Below are 16,615 nucleotides of genomic sequence, written 5' to 3'. Positions count from 1 at the left end.
TAACTACATTTGGAAACTGATACCAATTACCCAGAACTTCAACAGCTTCTGCACCATCTCCAAAAAAAGCTGATGAAGTTATGAACTTCCTAGATTAAAACACAGTATTTGAAGACATTTTCACAGAAAACATGTAGCCAAGAGATTTTTAAATTCAGTTTATTTCAGAAGCAAAAGACAACAATAAAATTCACTTAGCAGACACAACCAAAATTAAGAAGATTAGGCCTTGTTTACTCTTTTCCAAAACTCATTAGGATTCAATGTTCCAGCAAGAAATATTCCCACCTAATCACATAGCTCTTTCACAGCTCCCACCTGCCTGATCAGGTAAAAATCCAATGGAATACCAGAATACAATAGGTTATCAGTTCATATTATTTTACTGCACCTCTATCCCAGATAATTTAACACTATATATTAGTAGATCACTGAGCTGCAGAAAAAGTAGCTTTCTACTTAATTTTAATTAATAGCTTTCTAATTTATTGGGACAGCACTTAGTATGTACTTTTCTTTATCTATCTGCCATCACTTCTGGGAATTCCCACTTAAATGTCAAATCAGGAAATAATGCTATTCAAAATACAACTCAAGACAGACCCAAAAGTGCACTGAATATTGAAAAAATCACCTCCAAACTGCCATGATTTGATGTTTTTATCACATTTGTCTGAGTTAAGTATTAGTAGCTGGGCTCTGAAATGCTTTGTATTTACCTTGGACACTGATTATATTAGGTAACATTAAACATGCCTAAATTAAGGTTTTATACATATTTTCTAGATACCTACATTCATAAGAACATTCCAATTTAAAGTCTTATTCTGAAAACTAGCTCTGGCTTGATTCAGAAATAGCAATATCAGATTATTGCAGTAAAACAACAGAACTTCAGGAACCATTTGGAATAATTTTGAAAGGCCCTGAGCTTGAATTCAGCCAAGTTAAAAATATTTGTGCATTTGGAGGTTAATCTGTCAAACAGGTGGCATATTTATATTTTTCTATTTAATTTCTTACAGATTAGAAAGAACAATTTACCTCCCTGTGACTGAAAGGACTTTAAGATGGAATCAAATTTCTTGGACAGTGTATGGAATAAGAAAATAACCTTTCCTATGTCCCCTATGTCAGTTATATCCCAACCAAGCATTAGCAAGCAAAGATTATCTTAAAACACATATTGGGATAAAATTTACCTATATTCAGATTAAATTTTGTAGTTAACTTCATTTCTACCATAAGGAATGAGACATACCAACATTTTACTCAAACTACTGCATAACATTTTACCTTTGGAAGGCCAAAACTGAAATTTAAAGGATGCATTTACAAATACATACAGATAACTATTTTATAAGAAATAATTGAGCAACATCAATTTTTTAACATTACAAGTTTATCCATGAGGACAATCACAGTGTCATTATAGAAATCCTACTGTGTGATTTAGCCAGGAAAGTTTGACACAACAAAATTAGATAGTATTTTGATTAGAAGAGAATTTCTAACCATGAATTGCCTTTAAAAACACCATATCAAACAGTAAAGCACTCGTGTTGAAAGGCACTATTGAGGGGATCATTAGCTCGTGTCACCTGGTTTCCAATACAGATAAAAGCACTTGGAAGCTCAGTAAATCACAACTTAGAACACTCCTGTGTTTGGGCCAAGATCTGCTACATTCATGAACGTGTTCAACTGGTTCCTGTGCAGTTGCAGGGATGCAAAATTCCTAAAGCAAATCTCTGCAGGATGTTTTACAAGTTGGATCTTTCCTTGACAGACATACGAGACGCGGACTGTGTGTATGTCCTAATCACATCCTAAAAATAACACAACACTTCCATTAAAATTAGAGAACTTCAGAGAAAAAATGAGTACTTGAGTCAATGCTGTGGCTCCTTGGAGCAAGCACTGAGCCCAGGAAAGGCTTGTGGAAATGCTTCATTACCATTACAAAGAGGGGGTAATTAACCTGAACACATCACAGATCACATACAGTTATTTTCCAGAAGCCTTACAAACCCCAGTTGACACAAAGTAATTGCACATCATTGGTTAATCAACATTTAATTGAGTGTTATTAGAGTGATGTTTCCTTATTTTGTAATTCTACATCCACTGACTTCTGGCCTTCAAATCAAATGGGAATCAGAACCAATTTCTCACTTCACTGGATTTACAAGAGAAGCCAAAAGAATTCACAGTCAATCAAAAATCAGCTACAAAAATCATGACCATACCTTTTTCCCACTCTCAGCATTGTACTTGTCCAGCAAAGCCTGGACACAGGCACCATAGTTAGGATGAACGTCAGTGAAGTTTTTCACCTAAACAGGAAGACAGAACAGAGAAGGCAACAGGAATTTTTTCCTCCATTTCAAACATATTCTTTAGCATGTTTCTGCTCTGTAGTTTACAAGCAGTACTTGTATCATAAGGACGAAAAGGAGTTCCCTTCCTGGCCCTCACTGCCTTTTCCTTGTTTAGAGCTAAACATTACACTGGTAGTCATCTGATTTTTTAAGCACCAAGCTAAATACATCCTAAATGTTCAATATCTACCCTATTCTTCCCACCAGGAAAAGGTTATTTTAACATGTTGTATGTTATTTATGTTATGTAAATAGGTACATCTGTATTGAGAATTCCTGTGTAAGAAGAAATCCAGCCTTCTCAGAGAATTCCTGATCTTCTTTTCCATAAGCATGTTGCCATTTTGACAAAATTACTGGACTGGAAGAAAACCTGGAATAAAGAGCCAAGGCTAAAAACCAAAGAGGCCACTTACAGCTCGTTTCTGGATGAAGAGTTGTGCATCCTTCAGGTGCTCAGCAATGTTTTTACAGAGCCTTTGGCGTTCTGCCTCATTCAGCACTTTGAGGTAGAATTCCCGTACCTTGCCATTGGAAAAAAAAAAAAAAGGGGTTATTTGGAAATTCCCAAAAGCAAGCAGTTAGAAAATACTCAAAACACTCAAAATACTTAAAACTCAAAAGGCAACCAACCTGTGAGGGTTTTCCTTTGGCAAACCTGCTACCAATTCCTTCTGGTTCTAACTTGAACTAATTGTTGCTTATGGAATTAATGAAAACAAATATTGCTGTTAGGATCTAATTCAGGAATTGAGGATCACAGCATGACACACTCTAGTTTGTGTATCTGCAGATACTACTGGCAAGAAGTCACGTCGCAGCCTTTTATATATTGATGCCCAAAATATGGATGGCAAAGGTCTGGGACAATTCACTAATTGTCCTGCCAGCAAAAATTCAGTTATTCATGGAACTGTGCTGTTTGGAGACCTTCAGCTCAGCCCAGATGCTTCAGAAAGGAGCTACGTCTGCACGACACTATTAATATCCTTTAAAGTCACCCTGTAAACCCATCCTGTCCTTCCATGCCCCACACCTGAGTCACATTGTCCTCATTGGCACTGTTGTAGCGCTGCACGTCCCCTGAAACGAACATTCGGCTCTCCTTAAGCTGGGGCTGATCTTCTGGACCAGTAAAGCTATTGGGGTAATAATTTGGGGCACCACCTGAAAACAAATAAAAACAACCCCCCAAAAGCCAAAACAATCAGATGCCAGCACTCTCAGATTAAGCCAGAAGACAATGTTCTTTGCTTAGAACATAAGCTTCCCTATACAGAGGGTGTATTTTAAACACAAACGTACAGAACTGCATAAAAATGAACTTATTATCTGTTCCTGGCCAAGAGCGGCTGTTCTCTTGTTTTTCAAATATTTCCTTCTCCTCCCTCAGCAGGTGTCAGAATCCCCAGCCCAAGGGAATACATATTTTGGCATGAGCCACAGCTTAAGTATATCCTTGTTTACTCTCAGGTGTAAAACTGTCACTATTGGGCAAACACTGACAGGCCGTGAGCTGCTCAACAGAGGGAAAGTTACATTCCATTTTCACTCTTGCCTGTCGCAATCTCTTGGAAATCAGAAAAGCAAAGCAGTTCAATGAAGTGGACTGAGCATAAGAAAGTGTTTTTAAATTTAACAGATTCAAATACAGATTTCTCAAAGACATTTAGCCCACCTCTATTATTTTTAGATTAGATTTTGCCTAGAAGTAGAAACAAAGAGGTAGTAATTAACTTCTGTAAAAATATTTCTCTGACATGTTTCTTCATTTCAAATAATTAATTTAGAACTTTTTCAATTAAACCCCTTTAACAGACATGTTTCTAGAAGTCTTTAAAGGAACATAACTAGGGACAAACAATACTGAATGAATTTTACTGCAGGTGTTCTGCAATCCCCCTTTCTCTTAAAGGCCTATTTGTTAAGTTTTTAAAGACATCTTAAGCTTCACTTGGTTGTTATACGTTTAAACAAACTCCCCATCCCGTATCCAAACATCTGAAGTCTCCTTTCCTGGATTAAAAGCAGAGATATACACCCATCATAACAAGTGTGTAAAGATGACAAACATTCTAATTTTCAGGTACCAAAAGCTTCCTTCCCCCTGCCCCCCCTTTGCTTACAAAATGAATAATTTAGTCTTTTTTTAGAAAGCAGAAGTTACACACATCGATTTGAAAACCACTTATATTTAAGCGTTATCAACTACTGGAAACAAGCCTAAGTTGTGTCAGAAACATCCATGAGCTTCTTTAGAGTCTTAAAAAAACACATGTAGATAATACATTCTGTAATCTACCCAATCAAACTTCTGTTTTACAGGAAGTTTTGATTCTCAAAACTTGTACAAGACTGACAAGAGATAGAGTGGATGCACAAATAGGAGTGGTGAAGGCTGGGAATTCTGAAGCTCGAGAAGTGAACAGAAAAGAATTCTGCAGTCCATGCATAAGTGTCATTACACTGAAAGGTACTTGCATGCCTACCTTGGTTGTCAGTAACAGTCATTGGTCCATCCCTCTGGTAATTGGCCACACGGGCTCTGAAGGGGCAGTTCACAGGGATCTGGAGATAATTTGGGCCCAGGCGGTGTCTGTGAGTGTCAGGGTATGCAAACAGACGTCCCTAAAATATCATAAACAGAAAAGAGATCACTGCAGTGGTACATGTCAATTCAAAGCATTGAACACTACTTCATTTATTTTTAAATGCATTATTTACTGAACTGAACCTTCAGCAGTTCTGGTGACATACAGATACCAAGACAACAGACTAACTCTGACTATGAAGTTTGAGGGAGTGAAGAGAGGCAAAAAAAGAACTGCATGATAGTTCAAGGGTTTATCCAGCTAAAACTGTCAAAATACCTTCTTGTTTCCACAGATATAATTTGAAATAACAATTTGGATTTAATCTGAAAAACCATAGCATGCAAACATCGATGACTGCAACGAGCCTTATCAAATGCTGTGAGCTGTAAGAAATCCGATACTACTCCTAAAGAATAGTCTTGCGGTTTGTATCAGGAATTAGTTATATCTGTATTTTAGAGCACCAAAGTTCACCTCTTACTCATAAGAATTTAGAATTCTGAGAAATGCTGTAAAAACATGAATAAATGTGCATTGCTGCCATGGCTTCATCCATCCCAGACTGACAACTTTGGTAATTGTTGCAGATGCCCTCTAAAGTCCAGATTTTCTCTTCCTTTAGTTCTGTCCTGTTCTCTTTATATTTCAATTCTGCATGAGCACATCAAATGGTGATCAATAAACCACCACCACAGAAAAAATAAATAAAAAAATCATTTGCTTTTGATCCATCAGGTTTACTGCTGCTACACGAACAGGGATAGGAATGTTTTCATAAACAGCAAAGCAAACAATGCTCACCAGGTCAAATCTCATACACATTGCAGTTTACCTGCAGCATTTTATCAGGGCTAGGTTCAATCCCAGGTGGCATGTTGCTTGGATCATATGCCATCTGTTCCACCTCTGCAAAGTAGTTTACAGGATTCCTGTTCAAGACCAGCTTCCCCACAGGTTGGAGAGGATAGTCACCATGTGGCCAAACCTATAAGACATAACACACATACATTAAAACCAACATTATTATAGTATTATCTAGCTTAATTGCCAGGCAGCGTTTGCCTGATTTAAGCCCTGATTGAGAAAATTCATTACTGCATTTCTTTTTTGCTAACAAACATTGAGAAATGTCTTATTTTAAGAAGTCTTTTGCAACTAATACAGAGTATTAATGCAACTTATTTCATCATCCCAGGATAATCTCAGCTCTTGAGTACTTAAATCAAATACCCGCAGGGGCTTGAAAAACTGCCTAGGAATGCACCTCGTAGGTGGAACTGGTGGCACAATTGTTTTCAGCTACTTCAAAATGCTTAACTAGCTTAACTGGCCTTGTCTTTGTCACTTGAGCCATTATTTTCAAGTTCAAAAAGTCTTCAGCCATTTGGGGAGAGCAATATTAGAGGGGAAAAAAGAGTAGTACAAGTTTTTGTGAGGATTTTCCAACAGGCCATTCCTAGGAACAGCTATTGGAAGTCTGACAAAATTAGACCAACAGAGCTCAGGGTGTGACCCTCTGATCTGAGATCACAATTCTGAAGTGATATCCAGTTCTGGAATCAAGCCCTATCCCTATTTCACTGAGGAAGAGTAACATCAGATACAACATCACCGCAATTTCATCTCCAGAATATGACTCATCATGGCTATATAATGAAGAGTACACTTAAAAACTAGAAGGGAAGAATAAAAAGGCCAGACTAACTTTATTGATAGGAACTAGTAAGAGAACAGTGCTACTCCACAGAAACTGTTACACTTTTTTTACAGATAAGCTTGGTTCTGGCACTTGCTACGTTATCTCCTGACCTTTCTTAAACCAGTTGAAATGGAATATTCACAACAGGATCAGATATACCTTAGTTACATCAAAAGGATTAAATGGAAACTTCTCTGCTTCTTCAAAGGTCATAACTTGAATGTAGAAAGACCATGAGGGATAGTCCCCCTTGGCAATGGCGTTGTAAAGATCACGTATGGCATAGTCAGGATCAGTAGAAGCCAGTCTTCCTGCTTCTTCTACAGAGAGGTTTTTGATGCCCTGGTCAGTCTAAAAGCAATAAAAGCAACAGCACCAGTTACAAAGTATTACAGAAATCATTAATCAGAATGAATTTTAACAAGATTTGTAATCCAAGAGTGAGACTGCCCATGTTCCAACTTGCAACAATTTGAGTTCAGATTTACAGTACATTCAACAGTTGCCTTTCAAATAAAAATCAGTTCATTGATAGTGCTCCAACAACAAGAAACAGTTCCCCAAAGAAGAGTTCTTTATAGTCTAGTAAATGACTGCTGTGTTAGCAAGAACAATGACCCACTATATTGATTAAAGGTATGCTACTGATATTAAACAAGGACACCACACACCTTTTGAGTCCAAGCACTAAAAAGTTGTCTCTGATTTAAACTTGAAAAGTCACTGAACACTTCTATGGTTTTAATCCAACATGGTATATAGCTCTAATATATAAATGGAAAAAAAAAAGAAAAGATCAATACCTTGGCATGGAATTTGCAATAAACTGCTCTTCCCTCAGCATTAACCAGTTTAAAAGTATGTGATCCATATCCATTCATGTGGCGATAACCATCGGGAATTCCACGATCACTGAACAGGAAAGACACCTAAAGTGAAGGATGAAACAATATTAAAGGGCTCATCAGATCAAAGATAAAGTGATCATTCAAGACTAAGTTTGTTTATTGCATTAATCTATATCACTGGAAGTTATGTTAATGTTAGGAATTCCTTGAGGAATTTCCAGTTTAAGTTTTAAGAGTGCTAATGAAAAAACTGCTTTGGTTTTGCACAAAGGAAAACTGGGAATTAAACCTATGTGAAGTTTTATGCCCACAAGAAGTAGACATAAACCTCGTGGTAATGTTATGATCTTCCCCATAAGCATGGAACAGGTAAGCACGGATAATTTAAATTACAAATATAACTAAGACTACATAGACTTCTAGATCAAACATGGAGAAGAGATAGTTAAAAACATGCTTCATAGCATGATTTTACTAAATAAAGTCAAAGGAGAAGCTCACTTGATGCAAAGACTCAGGGCGAAGACTCCAGAAGTCCCACACCATGTCTGGATCCTTCAAATGAGTCTGAGGGTTCCTCTTTTGGCTATGGATAAAGGATGGAAACTAATTTGTCCAGAAGTGGAGGAGGAAAAAAAAAAAAAGGAAATTATATGAGATCAAGAACAAGACAAACAATTTTTCAATATGTGTCACAATGAAAGAACAGCATATTGAAAACTGAGACAAAGCTGTAAGAAAAATCTTCTACTGTCACATCCCTCCTGCAACCAATTCATTCACAAATGTAACTGCAAAATTAGGGTAAAGTCAAGCATTTACAATTAGGGTAAACAGGTTGCTCAGAGATAAAGTCTGTTTTCATTCTGTGATGGATAAGGTGAGAGGTAAATCTTTTCAAATCTGTGAAACTTTACTGAGTATCTGATCTGACTTATAAACAAATGCAAAGACACTAGAAACCATCTTACAAAGAGCTATTAAGCTTACTAAAAGACAAAAAAAATCAGACTTAATACAAAGAATTTGCAAGAAGGTTTTAAAGTGAAAATTTAGAGTGAAAAGTATGAAATCGCATAAGTAATCAACCATTAGTTCTCAAATTCACTTTTTTTTAGTAACATCTTTTCAAGTCAAAAATGTTCAGAGCATGTAACAAAGTTTAACAGGTTTTACTTCTCAGTGAGGCAAGAATAAGATGTGAATGAACTTTTGGAGTCTTTCCCAAAGTACCCTCATCCCTGGTGCTTACCAGGATTGCATCCCGAATAAAGAAGATGGGAGTATTATTTCCCACAAGATCCCAATTCCCATCTTCTGTGTAGAATTTCATTGCAAAGCCTCGAGGGTCACGAACTGTATCAGCTGACCCAGCTTCTCCAGCTTGAAGAAACACATGGACATACAGAAGTCTTAGGAGGGGAAATGCATACAAATTGTAAGCAAAACCCCATATAACTTGAAATTAGGCCATAATATCCTAAAAGGGCATTGAAGTCTTTTCTATACCAAGGAATTTTAGGCATATTTTTAACAGTACTTCAAAGTGCGAACAGAAACCCACCCGAACATTAAAGTTAAAAGAAAGAAAAACAAGTACATCCACATGAACCAATTCAGAGTGGAATCTGCATTATCACTAACAGAGACATCATCAGATTATAAGGCTGAATCATCTAAAGGCACATTTGTTTCTGTGCATCAAATCCCAGTGTTAAAGCTCTCATGTAGAAGGTAGCAATCTAACCAGCGTGACTAATAAAATATTATGGAAGGATTGTAATCCTTTAAATTCCTCCTGCTTCATCCAGGACAGAGTTTTCAATGGGTAAATTCTACCAGGGCAGAAGTGCCAAGCACAACAGCTGAGCAGAAGTGTTCCAGAAGTGTTCAGAACATCCTGATGAAATAAGCAGGACACTCATCCTCTCATTATAAAAACTGTCTTCTACAGAACGTGTTCAAACAGGGGGAAGGGGAAGAGGAAGGGAAAGTCAAACTCAGCTCCATGTCTTTACTCTCTATCAGGACCCCTTAATTTTTGCTGACACAGCCTTCTTGAACTACTTTTTTCTCTCCAATACTTACAGAACCAAATCCTCATTAGGATTTCTTTTAAATATAGATAAAGTAGTAACATACACATTATGAATTATAATTTTTTTTCTATCAGACAAGATATTGATCTAAATGCATGTTTTAGCTTATAGCATTTAAGATTTTGCTAGTTTACGTATTCAACTCTTTAAAAAAATTGGAGTTTATTTCTGGAAGATTGTTTCTTTTCCTTTGCCCAGTATTTAGGTTACATCGTTCATCCCCGAAACATTCCCAGGGCATAAGAGATTACAAGTATTTAACTTCCAAGTGTTAAGCTGCAGTGTGCAAGTGTTGATTTTGATCCAACCAGAAACAAAGTAGATTTTCTGTTAGAAAAAAACAGTGCAGGTCACCCTCCCTCTCGCATTTCAGTCAGAAAAGTGTCTCCTGAGAGCTCTGACAGAAAGAGGCAGAAGGTGCTGAAGGTCTTACACACGATTCATTTAATTAATTAATTTAAATTAATTTAAATTCAGAGGAGGACTGGGTTAGCAAAAAGCATTTGAAACTACTTTAAGCGCTCCATACTGCTCTCACAGGAACCAAGGCACACATAGGAGAGGGTACACAGTAATTTTAAAGTCTTACCAACAGTGGAGAATCGAATAGCAAGAGGAGTTCTTTTCCCAACGTGCTCAAACACTTTTGCCTTGCAATACTGGGTGATATCATGAGTGACTTCAAAATAGCCAAAGGCTCCTGAAGAACAGGAATTCCAAAAGATCAGCTCTAGGTACCTTCGTTCCACTCATCTGTTATTCTACTGTGGTCCAACATACAACTTCAAGCCAAAAGCAAACATACAGCAGTTTAAACACAGTTCATTTCCATGCACTAAGCACTCCATCTATTTTCACAAAATGAAACTTAACACTCTATTTGCACAGTGCTCCCTCTCTGCTCCTTAACTGATTGTTAACAGCTCCCAGTAGCAGTACAGAAGATGCTCTTCTGCCATGATCTGTGTATTTATCTTTATTATTTCTTTAATCCTGCTATGTGTTGCAGAATTTTTGGTCCACTTGCAAGCTGGATGAAGTAACAAAACTTTTTCCACTCCCACAGAGCAACTTTTCCCATGTTATAAATTCATATGCTGCTCCTTCTAAGGCAACACATAACAAAAATCAGAGGTGATAGTTCTACCCTTCTAAGATTAATAATAAATTTTTAAATTATTTAGGGTTTTAAATTAAATATTATATCATCAGCTTGCTTTGGCAGACAGATACATTGGAAGACAAAGCCAAGATTCTCTATTAAATAACATGAAAACAAACATTAAAATAGAGATGATAGGTTTCCCCTTCCAGAGGAATGGGATACTATGGAAGAACAAGCAGAGGAAGCAGAGATTGCAGAAAATGCAGTAAAAATCAAATAACTACATTTTTTCTACTTAATTTTTTTAAACAATTTTTCAGTGCTTCAAGTTTTGGCACTGAGATTTTTTTTAAACCAGGCCCTAGCACTGTTGTTCATATAGATTTATTATAACTGATAACACTAAATTATAGATAACATAATGTAATTTATTGTCACAATCTACGTGTTACCTGCAAAGCTTTTAACTCTAATTCTACACAAAGAAAATACGTAGGTTTAAACATACCTGCCCCTTTTGCATGCACAACTCTTTCAGGAATCCTCTCTCTGTCAAAATGAGCCATCTCATCAGTGAAAACAACATCTTGGACAAGGAGAGGTCCACGTGGCCCCACCGTCAGAATATTCAGCTTATCCGCTATGGGGTTCCCAGCACCAGTGGTCAAGACATCTGGTTTCTGAAAGCAGGGGACAGTCAATATCACACTCAGCCCTCTGTGTTTTAATCACACAATGTGCAGACTGTTCAACCATTACATGTCACATGAACAAGTATATGACAAAATGACTTAAGTTTCTGGAAGTAGTTACAGAAAAGACATGTGTCAACTGCATCCCAGTGCTGTGTCTGAGGCTATTTAAGAACAAGAGTCCAAATCATGTATAATCCAAGAATGTTTTCCATGGTTCAGAAATATCACTTGTTGAGACTATTAATCTTGCTTCAAGAAAAATTTGGGATGTGAAGAGAAAGCTAAAAAAGCTGCTGGAAAGTAATAAGGAAGAAAGGAGAGGAAGGAGGAAGTAATGTCAGTACAGGGACAGAGGCATAAGGAAAGAGCTACAGTCACACAGCATAAAGAATAAAAGGGGGTATCTGTGATTACTATTGGTGTGGAAGAGCTATGGAAAATAACAGGAACACCTGAGGAATCATCATTCTGACTCCTGAACCATGGAAGGACCAAGATCAACACAAGCCCTACTGCCAGGAAATGTCCTGTCAAAATGACAGCAATCATAGCTTTTCTTTTTTTTCTAACATTGTTATTGTCTATAAAGAAACTGCCCAAGATAACCCACACTCATCCTTTTCCCCTCCCTTTCACACCTTAACTTAAGAGTTTAAGGTTTTTATAGGCTACTTAGAGCAGCAGCAGGAATGATCCTGTAACTGAAAAAATCTCCAAGAAACTTCAAGAAACACCTGCTGGAACTCTGTAGCACCGCAATTGAGTGTACTCCTATTTTCTCATAAAAAATCCTAGTGGAAAGGACTTTCTCTGCATCACATATGGGGTCATACAATTAATCCTCTAAGGCAATACTCCTATATTACTGGGTACTGCAGAAAACACAGCAAGAAAGGTCCATCAGCTCCAGAGACCTGATGGTCACAGGTGCCAGTTCTTCCTGGAGTACATTTGTTGTCAAGAGCCAGTACAGTGCATATAAAGGACTCAGAAGAACAGAAGTTAGTACAAAGGAAAGAAAATAAAAGTTTGCAACGGCGTGAGTTCAAATACCCAAGTCACAGATTAACACTAAACCCAGTCACACATTGCACTAAACTGCCACGAATCCATATGGGCTCTCTATCCACACCACCCTACCTGGACCACAGGACACACCAGCATAAACTCAGCCCCTCATAACTAGTTCTCCTTCTTTTAAAGTTCTAAAGATGGAAAGGGATGGTGAAGAGAAGGAAAAAGCAACTCTTGAGGAGAAAAGCCTTCACTTTTTTATCAGCTACTCAGGGGGTTCCAATTTTCACACTGACAAGGGAAGTTCTGCTTTAAGGGGTTTAATTACGGTAAACAGACAAAATTCTGATGGAAGACTTCTTTTTTTCCCCAAGAGGCAACCCCCAAAGGCAGGGAAAGAACAATTATTCACATCCACGCCCAGAGCTCCGGATGAGGCAGAGAATACAGGGAGCTACAGACACTTTGTTTAGCTCAGGTACCTGAATAACCACATAAAAGACATTTGACAGGATAACTGCATTTCCACTACATTCTTGCTAATATGCAACACACACTCCTTCAGCTAGCTTGCATTCCCAAAATATCCAAGTTCTTTATTCTTCATTCACCACTTCATTAGCATAAAGACATAAGCATAAATTCAATTCCTTCAGGATGCCTGGAATTCTCACCTACACTGAAATGTGCACAAACATTTAAAAAGACAACGTATAACAAACAGGCACATGATGCTCAGAAACTTAAAGCTGAAATGGGAACTTTCCTGTATTTAAAGTATCGTAAGTCAAAGCAACATCTGCTTAAATCAAAACATTATCTACGGTTTGTCAATGGAAATATGCAAGAGTATGTCATCTTGAAGCATCAACCAAGTTTCACTCAGTCCACAGAGAAACATAGAAAAATTCTGTGGAATTAGAGCTCTCGCTACCTCAGAATTCTTCATCAATTCTAAGCAGCCCAGTAGGTTTAAACACACAGAGGCAGAACTATAATGCATATACTACATCTATGAGCTTTTCCTCTGCAAAGACCTTGCAACAGCTTGGTATAAGACAGAATGGAGGAGGAAATGTATCCTTAGTCTTAAAGAGACTTTTTGATTCACCTGTGCCTTTAAAATATCTGTGAGATTATCTTAAGGGTAGAAAAAACCTTTGAATATTAGTTGTAAGCCATGCCACAAAGAGTGAAGGTTTGAAGAGGTAACGCAGCCCTTCCCAGCTCAACAGGTCTAAAACCCACTTCATCTCTAATGATCACATTTAGGACTACTAGAAGTAGTTGCTAAAACCACAGCTTGTTGAAACTAAGACTATAAAAAAAATTAACAGCTTTGTGGCTGTACAGTCTCTTTTGTTTATGCAAGTAGACTTTCTGAAAGGTCCTTTCTACCATTCTCATTAGAATTTGAAAATATTTACTTTTGTAATGGTAGGATATATTCACTTTGGTTTCAGGATAACCTGTGGAGCACACAAAATAAGTTCTATCAGTGTGAAGGGAGAGGAAAAGAACCACACAGTAGTTGTAAGAAGAATTCTCACACTACTTTTGGGCTTGAGCTTGTTTGATGCCTGTATTTTCATATGGTTGGGAGCTGCATACAGTCCAAACCTTAAATGACAAGAACTCATGAATCTGCATTTGTATTTCATTACAGCACCAACCTGCCATGACAGAAAGAAGGGAAACAAAGCCAGAAGAATTTTAGTCACTGCTGTTGTAAACACCACACATCAAAGTACACACTTCCAGGCATTACTGATACTTTGTACCTTATACAACTCACTTTAAAATTCTAATAAGTCCTACCTACTTTCTATCTTAAAGTCTCATGACTCCTTATGCAACACAGACTATGGGTTGCCTCCCAAACCTTCAAATTAACCTTGGCCTGTTTTCAAATGCTGCTATGGTACAGAAAAGCCGACATCCTTACAAAAAGTATTACTCATGGATAAAAAGGAGCCATTATGACACACACTGGGGCTTGATGAAGTCACAATTCAGCAGGTAGTTCTCACACAGCACCTTTTAGAAGTGAGAAGAATAAAATAATATTAAGATGACTTAATAGATATAGCCAGCGGGAACTGAGGCATCCACTTCCATCTTGTAAGATTTCTGCTTAGTAAAACCAGCAGGAAGAGTATTTAATGGAATATACACATTTCTGTCAGAAAATACATACAGAAACTGTCACGGTGATTTGATGAAGAATGAGGGAAATCAAGTCTTACAGCATTTATATATTTACCCAAATATTTTGGAAATATTCTGTATCTTCAGAAGGCTGAGTGCCATGCTGTTGGTTACATGTTCTTATGATTTCAGTCAATTCACTTCACAGAATCCCAGAATGGTTTGAGTTGGAAAGGACCCTTTACTTCCAACCCCCTATAATGGGCAGTGACACCTTCCACTATCCCAGGTTGCTGGTCAAGAGCCGTCCAACCTTGGACACTTCCAGGGATGGGGCAGCCACAGTTTCTCTGGCAACCTGTGCTAGTGACTCACCACCCTCTCAGGGAAGAACTTTTTCCTAAAAAATTCACTTCAACCTGGTCAGCAAGTCCCCACATACCGCTGAACACACTTTATCTTTTATGTTATTCCCTGGTTACAATTTCACTGGGTTCTACCAATGTGACAGCAAACTGAAATGCAAGCATCTGACTTGAGACGAGAAAAATTAACAACATCTCTGCCCAAGGACCTGCCGGCCTGGGCGCAGAGCAGCCCCACTACTGCCTAAGGAATATGCCGGGGCCAGGCAGCGCTGACCGCCCTTATCGCTCGGGGCCAGCTGGCAGCTCCGCGGCCCTCCGTGCGCCTGCTGTTCCCGGGCACGGCCCCAGCCCGTGGGGGCGAGGGCGGAACGGGGCGAGGGCGCCTCGCCCGCCGGCGGTGTCCCGGGGACACCCGCGCACAGCGAGCCCCGCATCCCCCGGAACGCCTCGGGCTCTGCACCCTCCGGCTCCAGGGCTCGCCCGCTCCCCCCGGGGATGCGAGGAACGGGCTGTGCCGGCGAGTACCTGCGAGCCCCGGTGGCTCTTCCACTGCTTCAGCTGGTCCGCGGCGTCGTCCCGCCCGTCGGCCATTTTGCGATCGCGGGCGACCCCCGAGGCAGGAAGGGCGGCGAGGAGGGAAGCGGGAGCTGCGGGAAAGCAGGAGCAGAGGGGCTGCGCTCGCGCCCAGCGAGGAGGCAGCGCCGGAGAGGTCGCTCTGCCGCCTTGTCACCGCCCTGTCACCGTGTCACAGTGTCACCCTCGGGGACCCGCAGCACCAGCGGGTAGCGGGAGGCAACCCGCGCACGGCTCCTACCCCCGGCACTGCGCCCGCCCCCCGCTACCCTCTCAGCCAATAGAATCGCCGCCAGCTGCCAGATCGATCTGTGATTGGCCAGCAGGCACGTCAATCAGACCCTGCGAGGCACCGCCCGCCGCCTCGCCCCGAGAGGGCGGTGGGGCCGCGGCGTTCCCTTGCTGCGGTGTAATTAACTAATACGGAGCTGTGAAAGTACTTTTTTTCGGCTCGGATTTAAATTTTGAGATGCCGGAGCTTTCTACAGCCGCTGAGGGTGGAGGTGTTGTTAAGAAATTACAGGCTCAGGGCGCTGTGAAGGCTGCACTTGCTTACGGAGTTTCAGAGGCAGGGTTGGTTTCGGCAGGAAAAAGATGTTTGTAAACTGCAAAATCAAAGTGACCAAATACAACTATACAAACTATATAAATGTGTAGCTATATAAAGGCTCGCTCTTGTACCTTAAACGAGGTACAGGTCATACATTAACACTGGTAATAATCGTATGTGCCCAATAGTAAAGAGTATTTCTTTAGAACTCTGAATGTATACCCTTAAAAAAACCCACTTTTGAATTAATAATGTAGTTATGCTTACGAATCATGAGATAAATACTGTTCTCCCATTAGGCACTGGTAACGCTAAAGGGGATCTGGCTTTGTGCCTAATTCATGTACCACAGCTGATAAAAGTGGTTAACAGCTGGTTGTTTTTCCTAATTCTGAGGTAAAACATTTGAGCAACATGAATATTCTATCTTAAAATGCTTATTTACGAGATTATGTTTGCATTCTTTTCTCTTAACAGACACAAAGAGTTGTCTAGCTCATTATTTCAATCTGACAATTGCTTTATCTAGTATATGTTATTG

General features: G+C 39.3%; 1 protein-coding gene across 1 annotated transcript; it reads right to left on the bottom strand.

The window, feature by feature from the left end:
* Nucleotides 1–143: 143 nt before the first annotated feature.
* Nucleotides 144–15,766, bottom strand: CAT (catalase). Its single transcript, XM_051776788.1, has 13 exons — nucleotides 15,477–15,766; nucleotides 11,235–11,406; nucleotides 10,211–10,321; nucleotides 8,775–8,905; nucleotides 8,024–8,128; nucleotides 7,478–7,603; nucleotides 6,834–7,025; nucleotides 5,808–5,960; nucleotides 4,871–5,009; nucleotides 3,418–3,548; nucleotides 2,798–2,905; nucleotides 2,250–2,336; nucleotides 144–1,829 (listed from the first exon to the last, which is right to left on the bottom strand). The coding sequence occupies exons 1-13, from the start codon at nucleotides 15,540–15,542 to the stop codon at nucleotides 1,764–1,766; spliced, it is 1,587 nt and encodes a 528-aa protein (XP_051632748.1). The 5' UTR covers nucleotides 15,543–15,766; the 3' UTR covers nucleotides 144–1,763.
* Between the last annotated feature and the right edge of the window lie 849 nt (nucleotides 15,767–16,615).

Source organism: Manacus candei, unplaced genomic scaffold, assembly GCF_025592945.1.
Source record: "Manacus candei isolate 608988 ecotype Guabito, Panama unplaced genomic scaffold, ASM2559294v1 h1tg000009l, whole genome shotgun sequence".
NCBI lineage: Eukaryota > Metazoa > Chordata > Aves > Passeriformes > Pipridae > Manacus > Manacus candei.
Note: the sequence above shows the minus strand (reverse complement) of the source record. Positions and strands in the feature narration are given on the sequence as shown.